The sequence below is a fragment of the Periplaneta americana genome, chromosome 16 (genome assembly GCF_040183065.1).
Source record: "Periplaneta americana isolate PAMFEO1 chromosome 16, P.americana_PAMFEO1_priV1, whole genome shotgun sequence".
Taxonomy (NCBI): domain Eukaryota; kingdom Metazoa; phylum Arthropoda; class Insecta; order Blattodea; family Blattidae; genus Periplaneta; species Periplaneta americana.
This window is the reverse complement of record NC_091132.1, coordinates 33,144,108-33,162,068: the sequence shown is the minus strand read 5'-3', so window position 1 is coordinate 33,162,068 and position 17,961 is coordinate 33,144,108. Positions and strand designations below refer to the sequence as shown.

The 17,961-nt window shown below is 35.0% G+C and overlaps 1 protein-coding gene across 2 annotated transcripts in view; it reads left to right on the top strand.

The window, feature by feature from the left end:
• The window catches only part of LOC138716334 (uncharacterized), a 50,810-nt gene extending 41,109 nt beyond the window's left edge, over nucleotides 1-9,701 (top strand). For both annotated transcript variants that reach the window (XR_011336646.1, XM_069849303.1), the window contains 2 exons: nucleotides 2,405-2,432; nucleotides 9,489-9,701. Coding sequence is in view for 1 of the 2 variants with exons in the window: in XM_069849303.1 (XP_069705404.1) it covers nucleotides 2,405-2,432; nucleotides 9,489-9,628 (168 nt within the window). In the remaining variant the exon portion in view is untranslated. The remainder of the gene's footprint in view (nucleotides 1-2,404; nucleotides 2,433-9,488) is intronic.
• The last annotated feature ends 8,260 nt before the right edge of the window (nucleotides 9,702-17,961 follow it).

The window sequence follows — 17,961 nt, the reverse complement described above, 5'->3', positions numbered from 1 at the left end:
TTTTTACTAATATTTTTAATACTAACCTGGCTATACCTTTGGATTAACGGTTTAAAACAGAAAACACCGTTTCTACCCCTTCCACGAACGGAGTTCGATGATAGGCCTACTGGCGTAAAATACAAACAAATCACTCTACTAGGTATAGGAGGGAAGAAAAGTAGTTCATCCATTTACGTAAACTAGGAAATATCGCAATTTTGAGTTTGATAATTTTCATTAGGTTTTGTTTAATCAAGATACAATACAGTATTAACAATAAGTGTTTTTACTCACGAACTGAATTATCCATGCGAACGTATTCATTATGCAGTGTATATTATACTGTCTACAGCACATTAGCGTACAATATAGAGAATGAAGTTAAAATGAAAAATAATCATAATATGGATATTAAACACATTTTTTAAAGTGGTGGCCGTTGATTTCGATACAGGCTTCAGTTCTTTTGTGCATATTATCGCACTATAGACTATTGCATTTAATTCCAATTACCAGTTTCGTCCTTCATACTTAGTAACTCATGTTGAAATAATTCTGTATACTCTATAAAAGAGTACCTTACGTACTGTAAATTCAATCTTCACTTCTGCCCGACCCGCACAGATAAAAATTACTCAGACATGCTATCTACTGTCCGTCCAAGTGGTTTTGTCGCAGGATCGTAGAAAGGGGGGAAATCATGTGACAGTTAATTACTTAACGAGGCCCTTTTATTTAAGTTATTTTAAACAGTTGTATAATATTACGCAGACAGAAATTAATGTTTTCAGAAAAGAGCTAAGACAGCCCAGCTACTAGTCTTTACAGTGGAGCGAGCAGAAGCAGGTGGGGAAAATCGGGATGCGACGTAGGTAAACGGACGACAGTGCCTGTGCGAAAATATGATTCAATATTGCAAGTTTTCGTCACTGGAAAACGCGAACATATTTCTGGAACGTACTATACTCACTAACTCAGTACTGCTTACTATATGCAGCCTTGGTTCTGTGTGGAAGACAATTGGAACTTTTTTCTCTATGGTTGGAACTTCAGTAGAAGGGGTGGGAGTGAAGTACATTAAAAAACTCAGTACAATAAAAATTGAAGTAAAAATAAAATGATGTCCCTGTATAAGAGCGCTGCCATTCGGCTACCCAATCATTCACAGAATAGAAATGGTAAGCATAATAAGCTTCAGGCTGCAGTGTAAGCCTTTGAGTCCCTCCTTCGTGCAAGAGAAAAAAAATTAGCTGATTTATAACTTATATCTCTGATAAAGAGTACTGTTATTTGCGAAGTAATATTAAGGTAGTAGTGGGAGTAGAAATAGGAATATGGCGAAATTGTTGCACAAAACCATACTTTACAGATCAGAAATTCAATTTATTTTACAAAGATCCTCTGCAGTATGTGTTGCGAAGCTTCTATGTTTGCTGAAAATGAAACTTCATAATCTATGAAACTGTTTTTTACTTTAAAGTAATTCTAAAAGCACTCACTATTAAACGAGCACATATTTCTGAATGCTTTGAAGTAGTAACTCAATCTCGTAATTCATGTAAATGTCTTACCATAACAAGCAAGCAATAACAAAGTTTATTTCTACGATAATAATTAATATTTAGACCACCAGTCATTCTGTTGCTTAGAGTCCTGCGGTCCACTGGCGTCAAGTTGAGCTTCAAAATTAATTTCTGGCGAGAATGAATAATAATAAGACAATTGTTTTTGGCTTCCTTATCATGCATATATTACAGGTAACGATATTTTCTTAACCTACTATATTCCAGTGTTCTCTTTACGATCTAAGTTTGTATCATTAGCGAAAGGTATAGGGAGGCTATAACATGTTTCTCGGATTGATGGTGAGTCTCTACTGTCACGTGGCCAATTATCTAGTTGTTGCGTAACTAAAAACTGAAAATAGGAGCACTTTAACTAGCCCCGCTTACAACGGATTCGTTCGTAATGTGGTGCATCTCATATAGTATGTGTGGAATTTAGAAGAAGAGCCACCAGCGTAGCTCTGTCGGCTAAGGCGCTTGCCTGCCGATTCGGAGTTGCGTTCGGGCGCGGGTTCGATTCCCGCTTGGGCTGGTTACATGGTTGGGTTTTTCCGAGGTTTTCCCCAACCGTAGGGCAAATGTCAGGTAATCTATGGCGAATCCTTGGCCTCTTCTCGCCAAATACCATCTCGCTATCACCAATCTCATCGACGCTAAATAACCTCGTAGTTGATACAGCGTCGTTAAATAACCAAGTAAAAAAATTATAATAATGAAAAAAAAATATTGTCGTTTAGTTTCATTTCAAAATGTTAGTTATTTTCTGTATTAAAATAATTAAAATAAAGTATTTATGTATTAAAATCATTTATTTTATTTTAATACGTTAGTTACTACTATGTATATATTTGTTTCAGATGTTTCTGCAATGCTATGGACAGATAAGTAAGTAAGTTAGTACATATGTTTTGATTTACTAACGGATCTATAAAATATTTCTGAACGTGGTCTCTGGTTGTTTGTCCCAAGTGGGTATTAGTCTGAAAAAATGAACTGCAAATATACTGAAGTGCATTCGAATTGGCGTGATGATCCTAAGTTTAATATATTATAGCAAAATCGTGATGAGTCTAAGGTGGGAGTAAAATATTCAATCTTTCTTCAGCTGGTTCGTTGGATGGAGGAGTGACTTTATGAGGCAAAAAAATACATGTAACAAAAGCAATGAAAAGAAGGTTGGGGGATGGAAAGTGATGAATTGTTTAAGTAGAGAACTTATTTTAAAGAGAAAGGAATTTGAATTCATGATGTCTTTAAATCAGGTATAAAAATGATTTCAGCCATTTACTTAGAGGTGGGATTTTTGTAAACAAAGTCTTACCATTTTTGGACGGAGTGGCAATTCTTATGATTTGAATAGCCAATCATTATCTTTGGATCTTCAATTTCAACAGCATTAAAAAAACCCGTTCACGAACAAACACAGGGCATTAAAAAAATGTCTTCGTCGAAGATGTTAGGAAAGTGGTTGAATGCACTATTTTGTACAGCTTGCGCGCCAGTTAGTATTCACGCTTCTTCGACACTCAGATAAACCCCCCTCCCCCGTTTTGGTTTCCACCTGAGAAAAAAACACTCCCCTGTTTTTGCTTAAGTTCCCTTCTGTAAAAGTCCAAGCATAATGTCATTTCGAACAATCAAACTTCTGCTTTCTCTCATGGTTTAGTATTTTATTGGTAGGAAGCCATTTTGATGTAAGCTTGGGTGCTATGCATAGACATTTCGCTAGCCCGCGCTACGAGCGTGCTAAACTAGCCCCGGCTGTTGATTGATTACTTGTAGCCTACAGAATTCATATCATCACATCGCTAACGCTGGTTTATGAATACGAAAAACGTTAGTTCGCTGATCATCCACCTGAAGCCCGCGCTAAGAATGTCTATGAATATGGCCCTTGTCTATATTCGAGCTATATGAATTAAAAGAAAAAGAATTTGCTGGAACGGAAATTACATTGACGTTGCCATGGAAATGCTGACGTCATGTTCGACAAAGTTAACAATGTGAACGAGTCCATTCTTATACACAAAGAGAGTGTATATTTATATTCGTTTTTCATTCACGGTGAAAATATAGCATAAAAGCATAACAGTGACAACCTCTATTCGCAGACATTCCAATAATTCGGATTTTGATTAAAATGTTGACCTATTAATCAAGGCTATAGTTACAATCAGAATGCAATAACGTGGTGTAATAGGAAAGTAGGATTCTGTTGAATATTATATGTTAAAGCATTATTTTCACAGAGTGGATTGGAATAAACTGATGGGAATCCTGGAGAAATTAGTTGTGGATTGGAAAAACAGTAACCTTTATATGAAACGAGTCAAAGTCAGGATAGGAAAAGAAGCGTCTGAAGGAAGTGAAATAGGGAGAGGAGTAAGACAAGGATGCCCTTTATCACTTATTCTGTTCAAAATCTACTTGGAGGACTTAATGAAGAACTGTTTTCAGAATATGGTAAGGGTAAAAATAGGAGGAAGAAGAATAAATTGCACATTGTACTGTAATTATATATTTCAGCTATGCTTCGGAATATTCTCTTTTAATAGTACTATTACGTAGATATTTTGTTAAAGTTTTACACTGTGATGCCGTAATGTCTAACTATGGTTCTTATTGTAATTCAGAATGTTGAAAGTCTTTCTACATCAAATTCGGTCATCTAACTTACAGCGTACATAATTGTGAACTGTACTGTACTTCTGCAAATCGTCTGCTGAGCTCCATTGTAAGCTATGTCGTAAGCGTAGCAGTATTTACTTCATTTCGGACGCACTGTAGCAAACACTCACTATCTCTTCAGCTACGCACTCTAATCAATGGCTCCTGAGAAAGTTATATCCTAGATCCAATCAAGATTAAGTGTCCTCAGTTGTCACCAGAAGAGACTGTCTGTTTTCATCTTTACAACAACAGCATCACTCATTCAAGGCCCAAGTACTTAGGCATAGTCACGACTGGTTTGTTTTGTTTCTCCATTGGTCAAAAGCAAGAAGCTACCAATGCAAATAATGCTCTGGATAAAGACTGTGATTCACATTAAATATCAGGGATGATATAGAATTTTGTATTTACTAGGGTTGATTGTATAAACCATTTAATCTTAGATCAGAGGTTAAATTGATCCTTGTTCTAGCTGAACTTGGAATTTTGTGTTGTATAAAGTCTAATCTGAGATTAATTTGTCTCAAATTAAAGTCAACTTTGACTGAAGAAATTTCTCCGATTAAGTTAGATGATCCAAGTTCAGTTATTTCTTTTCTGTTTGAAATATACGAGTGACAGATTGTGCAAATAAAATATCCATTATTATTATTATTATTATTATTATTATTAATATTAATAGATATGGTAGGTACATTTATATATATATATATATATATATATATATATATATATATATATATATTTTCAATTTCTTGCCTTAATACACAAACGTTCTTGTATTTTATAAGGCTCTATCGTGTTCAGCAGTATGAAAGAACATAACCTATAATTATATTATGTTTATAACAACCATTAATTATTAATGGATATGATAGGTACATTCATAAATTTTCAATTAACTGTATTACTAAACGAAAATTGTCGTTTTATAAAGCTTTATTATGTTTAGCAGTATCAAACACCATAACATGATAACAGTTTGGAGAACGGTCAATCTTCTTATTGTCCGCCATTATTTACAATGCACAAAATAAACCAATGTCTCCAACAGAATGTACGCAAAGTTGGAAAGTAGCTAGATTTCTCATTATTAAAAAAGAAAGATTAAATTTTGTCACTATGGGGTGCTAAAAAGGTCGCTAAATCCCTATTTAAGCAATATAAAAGTTAAAAGAAATTGTCGTTGAAAAAAGAGTTAAAGTCGCTATATTGGCAACACTGAACAAACCTGTACAACATGGTCCGCGCATCACATACTTCAACTGTTTATGCGATGTGCCAAATCCTTTTCACGTGAACTTAGATTGCATTTGAACCAAGGTAATTTGATCGCAGAAAAGTTTTATACAATAGAAGAAGTGTCTGAACTCGGTTCACTTTCCGATCTTCGATCAAAGTTGATCTTTAGTCAGGGAGTTTTATACAATTGGGCCTTAGTGTTTCATTAATATTCTTTGTGGCTAAATTAGCTAAGATGAACCGGGGTAAGTGTAAAAGTGTAAATGATTTTCTCCATGTTCAGTTTTACAGCATTTTACAACACTAATTTTAACACAAAGTTCATTTAGAATTGAGATATTTTCATCATTCTTGCACCGAAAATGAAGCTGATTAACGTAGCTAAATGCAAAACTACAAACAGTGTCCTCTGCTTAGGAAAGTTAATTTAAAACTCCAAGACCTTAAATTTTTATTTTATGTTTGAAATTAAAAAAAAAATAAAATGACATTTTTCCTTAATGGCATAAGATAGGGGAAAACTGTTTTCACAGCTTATTGTGTTCTTTTAGGAGTAAGACAGTGAAATAAATTTTGTTCTAACATAAAAACTGTGCACCAAGACCTAGAACAAATTTCAGTTTTCGCTTTAAAAATTACCCCCCCCCCCCCGTGCCTTCCCAAAAATATTTGAGGGGTTTGTTTTCCTAAATTATGTGTGAAGTAATCAGGGGAAAAAAAAAAAGATTTTAAAATTAGTATAAAAACTGCAAATTTTTTTTCAAGGGTAGATAAGTAGGCCTACTGTCCGTTAAGGTCCATTCACAATGAAAACGCAAACGTTACCGCAACGTTAGCGCAAGACATAAAGACGTGATACCATTCACAATGAAAACGTAAGCGTTAACGCTAGAACTTAGCACGGCCTCCTAGAATTAACGTGGAAAGGTTATGTGTAGACACTGCCTACTGGATTATCTGATGAAAAGTCGTCTATATATTACGAAACTATATAAATTGCAACAAATTACATAAGTGACCATTCATCTGTACAATTTATGTTCATGCAATTTGCATTGCCTTTGTAATACGTCTCTTATAAAGACAACGCTGTTCTTGATACAAAGTAATTAATATTTCATCAAATCATTCCGTAGCAAAAGAAAATTATTTATTTGGAACGTTCTGAAGCAGGATTTGATGAAAAATGCGGTTTGTAGAAACAGCCAACAGATGGTGTTAGTAAAAAGAGAGCTCTGCGATCGTGTTTTGTTTCAAAATAACATAAATGCAAGCGCAAATGTTTGGAGTTTGCAAACTTTTCTTGCGTTTATGTTAGCGTTTGTGCTTACGTATTTCATTGTGAATGCTTTCATTAAATAACATGGGTCCAAGGTCTTGCGTTTATGTTGCGCTTGTGTTTAATTTTCATTGTGAATGGGCCTTTACTCAGGAGAACACGAGGGGCAAGAATGTGACCTTCTTGACTATCGCTGTTGATTATTATAAACATCGCTCAGATAAGCATCCCAGTAGCCAGGTTATTACTCGTGCAGGAAACATGAGTGACAATGCGTACAGAAATTAAAGCTAAGTTGAACAGAAGGAGACCTAATGTTTCCGCTTACTACATTACAAATATTGACGTGTTGTCGTACGTTATCTCTTCACATCCCTTCCTCTTCAGTCCGCTCTCGTCTTCTCCTGAGTCACCGACAGTACCTTAATAAGAGTGGCAAAAGAATGACTGCCACTGACTATGACTTTTTTCAGCTACAGACCGACTGCGCGACGATATGTGGGACGGCCCAGAAGACGATAGTCTGATATGTGAAGCCAGAACAGGCAATATAACCGATCCCTCGAAATAAATAATGATAATGATCTTTAGAATATATTTTTGTTATCCATAGTTGTTTAGTATTAGATAAAAGGGAAATAAAATGTTTCTTGGTGATCTTGTCAGAGCTGTTTTCGCATAAAATATACAATTAAGCAGACCACTCTTCGTACACATCGTATAACTATAACACATCTGAGATATTGCATCATATCACTGCCATCGTGATCTAGACCAGGCCGTATTGCAGGTTGTGTGACGTCACTCGATGAGTCGGGCTTTTCTATTTGCCTATACGGAGCTGAGTGAAATATATTACTTTATAGCGTGTCGGCGCTCAATTTTATTTAGTGTAATGTGTGTATAAGACCCCTTCACACTTCTTATTGCATAATATGTTGCTGAAATAATTACAAAACTGTGTTATTTTAATGTGAACGGAGTTTTACATGTTAACATAACCTGGTTGCATCAACATTTTAAGTTTGGAATGGAAGTTATTTTTAGATTTAATAAAGAAGAATTATTTATATTCTGATTTTAATTTAGCACATCTACCTGCCTTACTTGTAGGTACAAAGTTTACCACAGTCCCTCCTATGAAATTAGTGTATGTACAGTTGTGTGTTAATCTGGTAGGTTAGATAAATACAATTCATTACAACCCAGTATAGTAGGGAACAAATAAATAATACAATTAAATTTTTATTCAATGTAATATGTGCATAAGTTCCATTTATGTGTTGCATAATGTGGCAGGAATAATAAATAAAACTGTGTTATTTTTATGTGAAGAGAATTTACCATGTTAACATAACCTATCTGCGTCAACATTTTATGCTTAAGTTGAGAACGAAAACTGTTTTGAGATTTACTAAAGAAGAATATAGTTTTAGGATAAACTTCAGAACACGGTTACCGTCCTTACTTATAGGTAGAAAATTCACCAGTCCCCCCTATGAAATGTACATACGTTATATTACTTAGTAGAGCTGAGGTATAGTTCCGGTAATTTCTGAAATGAAAACAGTTGAATTTATTTTTTGTGGAGATGCATTTGATCCTATAAGCAAGACATATTAAAATCCTGAACGAACCGAACTAATTTGTAAATGCAAGATGTATGAATACGAAGGGAACTACCTCAGCGCTAGTTTAGACCTAGTAACATATTAAACTAATCAGACTTCAGACTGGAGTACCGTCTGAAACGAATAAATACAATTGAAGTGTAGACAAATTGCATTTATAAGTTATACGTAGCGTTATGCTTAATTATAATGCATAATTGCGAATATGGAAATAAGGCAAGTACTGATAGAATAAACATAACCTATAACTTCAACACATTAAAATATGCGTGCGATGCAACTGAAAATTGTTGAAACGTGCATAAATGAATGTGCAAGAATTTCGTAATGAAGCATGAATGCTTTATTTCAACCAATTACAATTCTAGATACTGTAACAGTAATGAAAACTATAGGGTATAATTTTTCGTAATATACTATATGTATCTCGTTTTTAGTTCAAATTGTGTATATTATCAAACGTCGTATTATTTACTCGTATAATGTAGGTTATTCACAAAATAAAAAGGGCGCAATAATTTAAATTTAATAAGACAAATACGGTAAACTAACAATAATGGATTAGACAAGAGTAACATCGGTAACGCTGCACTTAGGCCTAATCACAACTTACTTTACATGCCAGTCAATGTTTCACTTTCACGTATATATTATTACACATATTTAGCCTACTGTTTATAAGACCAAAATTTCACTTAACCACATAAGGGCGCAATATTTAATCGAAATAAAGGCAGGTATTACACATATGAACTTTGCCTGCAACAACGTAATTTTCACACCAAAAATAATATTATACCTTAAATTGCAAGTAAATTGTGTCTCAAGTGTCTCACAATCACTGTTTAAAATTTTACTGACGCAATTACACTGCATTTCAGAGAAATATATGTTATTCTTCATGCACTGCAACTAATTCATATGGTTGAAAGACCGCCTTTCGCGATCAGCTGTTAAGCGAGTCACGTGGTCTGCCTTACGGCCTGTATTAGATCACGATGGCAGTGATCATATGCGTCATACCTAGCAACCTATATATTAGCTGATATTCTTATTATACGCAATACAGCAGGATAGAAATAGTGTGGACGTCTGTAAATGGAGAAGTTGCTGTTGCAGGACCGGAGTGCATGGATCTCGGCTGCTGCAGTAAGGCCGGAAGTGAAGTCTTTCATTGTCAAATCCTGAGGTGCACATGTGTGGGTGCGAGAAGGGCTCAGAAGCTGTACTTTCTGAGGAACCGTCTAGCTATATCTTGATTGACCTGAATAAAAGAATGGAGAAAGTGTCTTAAATATGTGATGCTAGAAATAAAAATGTAATTGTGTGAAATATGTTTGTAAAATTATTTTTCCGCTTCTCAAAATTTTTGTTTTCACTTAATTTTATTTTTAAAGTCTGTATTTTTTCTCTAGATATTTTATACAATATATATCCTTCTAATACGTAGAGTTAGACCTATAGTTGGAAACTTAGAAAAAGTATTAGTAATTTATTGTGAAGCTAATTATATGATCATTAACGGGCAAGGCTAGGTAAAATTGATTATATTTGACTTGTTTGTGCACTGAATTTATGTCTAAAACTTATTTTCCACATTTTTTTTTCTTATACAAAATAAACTTAAATCTTTATCTTTTTCCGGTTCAAGGATGGTTAAAAAAATTCCTGTTTCGAGGATAACAGAGTCTTTCCATCTAGTTCTGGACCAGCCAAAATCTCTTCGTCCTTCAGGATGGTAGTGGAAAGCTTGACTTGGATAACGTTGTGGAGGCATCCTTTCTACATATAATGTAATTGTAGATCTTATTTTTCAGAATTAGGCTAAAGAAAATCTTATGACATTTGTATTATTAATCTTGTATTGTACAGAGAGAGGCAGCGAAAAGTTACCGCACTATGCACGGGACGTCGGGGAACGGATTGCCCGCAATCTATTGCTGGACTCACCGGTCAGCTGTAGCAGCGCTGGCGGGCGATCAGGTTCATTACGGTAGGCCTAAAATTTCCAAGTGGTGGGGATGGAGTGCGCGGACAGCGGGAAGCGTACGGAGTGTCCAGTTGTCGAGTAGAATCACAAATAACACAAATAATGTTCAATAACAAGTGTAGAAAGTCTACCTCCGTGGTCTGTTGGTCAGCATGCTTGCTTCCAGATCAGGATGTCCCGGGTTCGATTCCCGGGCTCGGCTTTCGGTGAATTTTTCTTGAAGAAGAGGAATTCCCTGGGTGTCTAGAGTCTGGAAATTTCTATGAATGTGAGTGTGCCGGGTTAATATTAATTAACTAATCATCACAAATTTAAAAATACATCAGGACTGTCGCTGTTCAGTAACCTGAACACACGTTTCGACGTCACATTGTTGACAAGTAACTCCATATGTTAGCACAATAGCATCTATAGATGCTATAGAGTTACCAACAACGAAAAAAAATATATATATGTAGAAATGCAACACTACGTAATAACATGCGCTCAACAAACACGTCCCCTACATAGTGCTGTAACTTTTCGCTGCTTATTTCTGTATATTTTCATTTATTCCCTGCAACTCTGTCGTCAGTGAATAAAGATTGAGACGTTTTTATTCCCTAATTTTGGAGGTAAGATAATAAACTTAAAATATAAATGCTATTTAATTTACAAATAGTTTCATGCTTTGCCTCGTTTTGAAAAGTGAGCAATTTTAAAATATTATTTGTTAATTTACACATTATCTTCAAGATGAAGGATTAAATTTATAAAATATTATTATTCACATAACACATTTTCAGTTTAGTACAGATGCTTAAATCCAATAGTATTCTAGTCTATTACTTCCCCTTTAGTGGTGAGGCATGGGCTGAGGACAGCTGCTTGGGTGGTTCCAATGTACACTAGCGTTCAAAGATGCCTGACTCCTACTAATCGATAGTGATCGATATTCGTTCATGTGAGTGTGGCTTCTTTAGTTATTACTTCTATGAATATATGGCGACTACAACAATCAGTGTCACCAATAGTACATAAATTTACCTCCCATTATAAAATTCAACATTTCATCGCCCTCTAATGACTGTAAAAAAACACTGGATTTAGCGGGAAACCGCTGATACTGTCAATTATGAGAGTAATTTATGCTTAATCTACATAATTAATTTCCCAAATACTTTTCTACACGTCCCAACAGTAGGGTTGCCTTTTGAGAACTAGCGAAACCATTTCAAAGTTTGTCAATTTGTTATTTCTTTGGTTCTAGCTTATACCGTGGTTTGAAAGTTCGCTCACACGATCAGAAAATTGGAGGTCAAATATCTTTCATTGCCAGTGTACAGTACTACCCGGAATGGACTAAGGCCTCCGCGTTACAGATTCCCCTCCGCGCCGCCTCCGAACTCTACTACAGACTTTGCTATTAGTGGTCAGTAATAATAATAATAATAATAATAATAATAATAATAATAATAATAATAATAATAATAATAATAGTAATAATTACTTACTTACAAATGGCTTTTAAGGAACCCGAAGGTTCATTGCCGCCCTCACATAAGCCCGCCATCGGTCCCTATCCTGTGCAAGATTAATCCAGTCTCTATCATCATACCCCACCTTCCTCAAATCCATTTTAATATTATTCTCCCATCTACGTCTCGGCCTCCCCAAAGGTCTTTTTCCCTCCGGTCTCCCAACTAACACTTTATATGCATTTCTGGATTCACCCATCTCAAACGTCTGGATTTAATGTTCCTAATTATGTCAGGTGAAAAATACAATGCGTGAAGTTCTGTGTTGTGTAACTTTCTCCATTCTCCTGTAACTTCATCCCGCTTAGCTCCAAATATTTTCCTAAGCACCTTATTCTCAACCACCCTTAACCTATGTTCCTCTCTCAGAGTGAGAGTCCAAGTTTCACAACCATACAGAAGAACCGGTAATACAACTATTTTATAAATTCGAACTTTCAGATTTTTTGACAGCAGACTGGATGATAAGAGCTTCTCAACCGAATAATAACACGCATTTCCCATATTTATTCTGCGTTTAATTTCCTCCCGAGTGTCATTTATATTTGTTACAGTTGCTCCAAGATATTTGAATTTTTCCACCCCTTCGAAGGATAAATCTCCAATTTTTATATTTCCATTTCGTACAATATTCTGGTCACGAGACATAATCATATACTTTGTCTTTTCGGGATTTACTTCCAAACCGATCGCTTTACTTGCTTGAAGTAAAAATAATAATAATAATAATAATAATAATAATAATAATAATAATAATAATAATAATAATAATAATAATAATAATAATAATGCATTATTCAGCGTAGCAATTAATGTTTCTATATACTTCTAATTGAACCGTTGAGCAAAGTAAACATAATACATTTTGTCCGACAGAACAACAAAAAAGTTCTCCTCATTCTTTATGAAATCATCTCTTACTGCTTGTAGAGACAGACGTGAATGAAACACACAGCAATGTACAGGAAACTCCTCGTACCCGTTTGAATATCTATTCTGTGATTACACGATGTAATCACGACACCCGCTTTGGTCACCGCTGCTGTACAGAGTTCCTAGGCCAGTTCTTTAACAATATATCCAAAACTTCTCATGCAATGTTTATCAGTAGAGCGACGTATACCAGTATTGCTCTAAAGAGCCTCGCAGTTCGCATAGGTCTCGCTTCCGGGCCCAAGGGAAGATTCGATCCAGGTTCTTTGCTTTATATAAGTATAAGAAGGGCAAAATACGGCCGGCATCAACCGACATTGCACAACGACGTTATGCAAGCAACCGAAGTGTCTCTGAGCGGATACACGTTGCTGGACGGTCGAAGATGTGCTTACCGGACCGAGAAAATTAACTTGCTTCAGGCGACCAGCGCAATTAAATGGGTAATGGCTGCACTTCTCAAAGGTAAAGCGATTGGAACGTGACATATGTTGCAACAATCAGGAGGGGCGTATTCGTCTATACTTCATGCCTGTCGTTTAGAGCACCGAGTGAAATATTTCGTCCTATTCGAACGCATAGTAAACAAAACACAAATACGTATGAACTGTATGCATTCACGAAATACCCTGGTTAGGTTAACTGGTGGGGCAACGGGCTAGACTGCCTAGAGGGAAGTGGGTTCGTTTATGGGTTGAACCGGCAGTCTTCAACCGTACTATTACAACTGTTATTACAACCATTACGGTGGCTCAGAATTGTATTTAACTTTTTTGTTTAAAGTATCTCAAAGAATAACCCCTAAAATGAATTACATTACTTACGATTCATCCTGTGTGTAGTACCAATTATATTATTCTAAACTAGCCGTACCCGTGCGCTCCGCTGCACCCATTAGAAATAAATATAAAGTAATTACCAGGGAAAGGATTTATATGTAAATACATATTTACTTATAAAGCTAATATAATTTATATTTTGCATTATCTTTATGTTTCACAATGTGTAGGGTTGAAAAATCCTACTTTTATTTTCCATATTTTTCCATATTTTAGAGTTTAGTACATATTTTCGTTAATTTCCATATATTTTCCATATTTCATATAAAACAGTCCATATTATATTAGGTTTAACAATAAAACAAAACAAAATTCCATTAACTTTTAAAAATACATTTCAACAATAGAGATTTAAACACATGTTCAGTAATCCCTTTAACATCAGAGTTATTTGAAAATTAGCAGTCCTATCAACAATGGGAAAGTAAGTTACAAAACTGTATTAATTTAATTTAAAATTTTTAACAGACTTCAGTTGTGCAGCTCAACAGTTAAATGCCAGTCAGAGTACACATAGGTTCAGTTTTGTAAATCATACTATAAAGACGGTAAATATGCCAAAAGTACGTCATTCAGTCAATTTAAAATCAAAACTAACAAGTTACATTTCAGAATTTAAAGAAGATGGTTTATCAACTGACAATAAAATATTATTTTGTAATTTGTGTCAGTGTGCAGTATCATCTACACAAAAGTTCCTGGTGCAACAACACATTACAACTAGTAAACATCAGGCCAACAAACAACTAAATTCCAAGCAGAGACAATTGTTTTTAACACAACCAACAACATCGAATGTAAGATCTGAGTTTAACATCGACCTGTGCCGTTCTCTCATCTCTGCTGATATTCCTCTCTACAAACTAAAGAATAAGGTCTTCAGGGAATTCCTTGAAAAATATACTCAACATACAATCCCGGATGAGTCAACACTTAGGAAGACGTATGCTCCATCCATCTACGATGAGACAATACAGAAGATAAGAGATGAAATTAAAGATAGTTCAATTTGGGTTTCCATTGATGAGACTCCCGACAAAGAAGGTAGACTTGTTGGTAATGTAGTTATCGGTTTGTTAAGTGAACAATATTCTGAACGAATTCTTTTACATTGTGATGTTCTAGAAAAGTGCAATAACAAAACTATAGTTAAACTGTTCAACGAAGCTATGGGTATCCTGTGGCCAAAGGGTATTATGTACGATAATGTGTTATTCTTTATTAGCGATGCTGCCCCTTATATGGTCAAAGCTGGACAAGCATTATCTGTTGTATATCCTAAATTGACTCATTTTACTTGTGTGGCGCATGCATTTCATCGTGTGGCAGAAGTGGTCAGAGACAATTTCCCTAAAGTAGATTTGTTGATTTCATCAGTGAAAAAAGTATTTCTCAAAGCTCCCAGTAGAGTTAACGTGTTGAAAGAAATGTACCCTGAAATTCCATTGCCACCAAAGCCAATTTTAACTAGATGGGGTACATGGCTAGAAGCAGTTGAATATTATGCCGAACATATAGACTCTATTAACAATGTTCTCCTTGCATTGGACTCTGAAGATGCAGTCTCAATTGATACTGCGAAAACAGTTACCTGTGACATAAGTGTGAAGAATGACTTAGCTCACATTCAGCATACATTTTCATGCATCATAAAAACGCTCAAAAGTCTCCAAAATAGGCACCTTTCACTATCTGAAAGTTTTGAAATTATAAATAGTACTGTGGAACAACTGAATCGTGGTAGAGGTAAAGTTGCAGATGCAGTAAGAGCTAAGGTGGACACTGTACTTTCAAAAAACCCTGGATATGAAGAACTACAAAAGGTTGTTGCTGTGATGAGTGGTGAATCAACAGTGAAGATTAACTTGGACTTATCCCCAGCAGACATTGTGAAATTGAATTATGTACCAGTTACTTCTTGTGACGTCGAACGCTCTTTTAGTCAGTATAAATCTATCCTCAGAGACAATAGAAGAAGATTCACTTTTCAGCACTTGAAAGAAATGTTTGTAACCTATTGTTATGGTAACAGACAATAAAAATTGTGTTTTGTTGAAACTACATTGGAAGATAAGGTACGTCCATTATATTTTTTGTTTAGTTTGATTAAAATGTACCAATATTTAACGTACATAGTCATTTTTTTATAATTTTAAGTCCATATTTAATTCCATATTTTGGTAAAAATCCATATTTAATTCCATATTTTGGTAAAAATAACTACATATATATTTACATATTTCATATATTTTTAGTCCATATAAATCCGTTCCCTGGTAATTACATAATTAAAATAGGACACTTGATCCAGGGAACATTCGTGTTTGATAGAAGGATAAATCGTTTAATATGTTACCTAATTTAAATTGCATCCAAATAATTAAAATGCGATCATTTTGATCCAGTCATAAAAACTATTTTAGGAAATACAGGAAACGAATGCCTATCAAGTTTTCTGTGCATAAGAAGCTATTTTAATCTTACCTGTCCTCGATTCACTCAGAAGTTACTGTAATAACATTATAGCATTATATCCATCTACAGAAACTACACTTTCCAATGGCGAATTAATAATTAATTATCAAATCGGTTAATTTAGCTTCCGATATTACTTCATACAAACACAGAAACATTCTCTGTAGGCTATCTTTCATAGCTTTCGATTGTTGTTGTCCAAGGCCCCTTATAGACGAAGTCATTTGTTTTATGTTTCATTACACCGCCTTAGATGGCGTTGTTATTGTAATTTTGAAACTCATTTATCTCATTAAACATCAGTCCTACCAAATTTTCCATGGAATAAAATTTATTGGAAATTATTTTCAAAGAAACTTTTGCTATGTAATATGTTTCACAAAAATCAATAATAAGCGAGATATTTCGATTTACTTAATTCAGGCTCCTTATAACCCCCCTTTTAAATAACGTATTTTGAATGCCATATAGCCTAAAATCTAAGTTACAACGAACTTAATTTATATTCTAATTTTCATCGAAATCCGTTCAGCCATTATCGCGTGAAAAGGTAACAAACATACAAACAGACAGACAGACAGACAGACATACAAACAAAAATTTCAAAAAAGCGATTTTCGGTTTCAGGGTGGTTAATTATATATGTTAGGACCAATTATTTTTGGAAAATCGAACATTACCAGAAAAATTTCGGCTACAGATTTATTATTAGTATAGATGTATGAAAACATTATTACAGTATTCATGTTTTGTGTGACAACTGTGATATTAGCGCCTATTAACTCTGCTAAAGCAAATATGATTAATTGTTTAGCATAAAAACTACGGTTGGCCTGGGTAGCGCAGTCGGTATAGCGCTGGTCTTCTTTGCTCGAGGTTGCGGGTTCGATCCCGACCCAGGTCGATGTCATTTAAGTGTGCTTAAATGCGACAGGCTCATGTCAGTAGATTTACTGACATGTAAAAGAACTCCTGCGGGACAAAATTCCGGCACACCGGGGACGCTGATATAACCTCAGCAGTTGCTAGCGTCGTTAAATAAACCATCATTTAATTGTTTTAAAAACTAGGAACGCCATGACGAACATGTAATTCCCTCCAATATTAAATCAGAAACAATGGCTGAATTAAAGAAAAAAGTTTATTTACACAACACAGTTTAGCCAACAACAGACATATATATTTCATATATTTAATTTTATCCATCAAAAAGAAATCTGGAATACTACAGAACACACATGATCAGTATTTGGTTGTTATATGCTAATAACAATAAAATTAATTATTACTTGTCAAAATCCAGAGAAGAAAATTGAAATTTTAGTGGTTATGTCAAAGTTTACATAGAATTACCGATATATAGCTTCGAAACGATAATCAATTATAGTGTAAAAAACAAAAAATCTTACACCAGAACAGCACCTGTATATTAAAGGTTTGGATTCTGATATCTTTAGATACTACGTCATACTACTTTTGACCAATAAAACGGTACGAATGGACGTGTTTCAACCAATCATGGCTGTTTATCGCTACAATTTTGTCATTTCCCTAGCATTTGTTTGTTTTTATGACTTCCTTAGCATTTGTTTCTTTGTTGAAAGATGAGTGGAACAGAGAAAAATTCTCTCCGGCACCGGGATTTGAACCCGGGTTTGCAGCTCTACGTGCTGACGCTCTATCCACTAAGCCACACCGGATTCCCATCCCGATGTCTGATTGAATCCTCTCAGTTTGTTCCACCGCTTGGGTTCCGTCTAGTGGCCTACCCTCATGCACTGCGTCATAAATGTATGACAGTGGCACAATGTTCATACATGTGCAGAGGCGCACTCGTT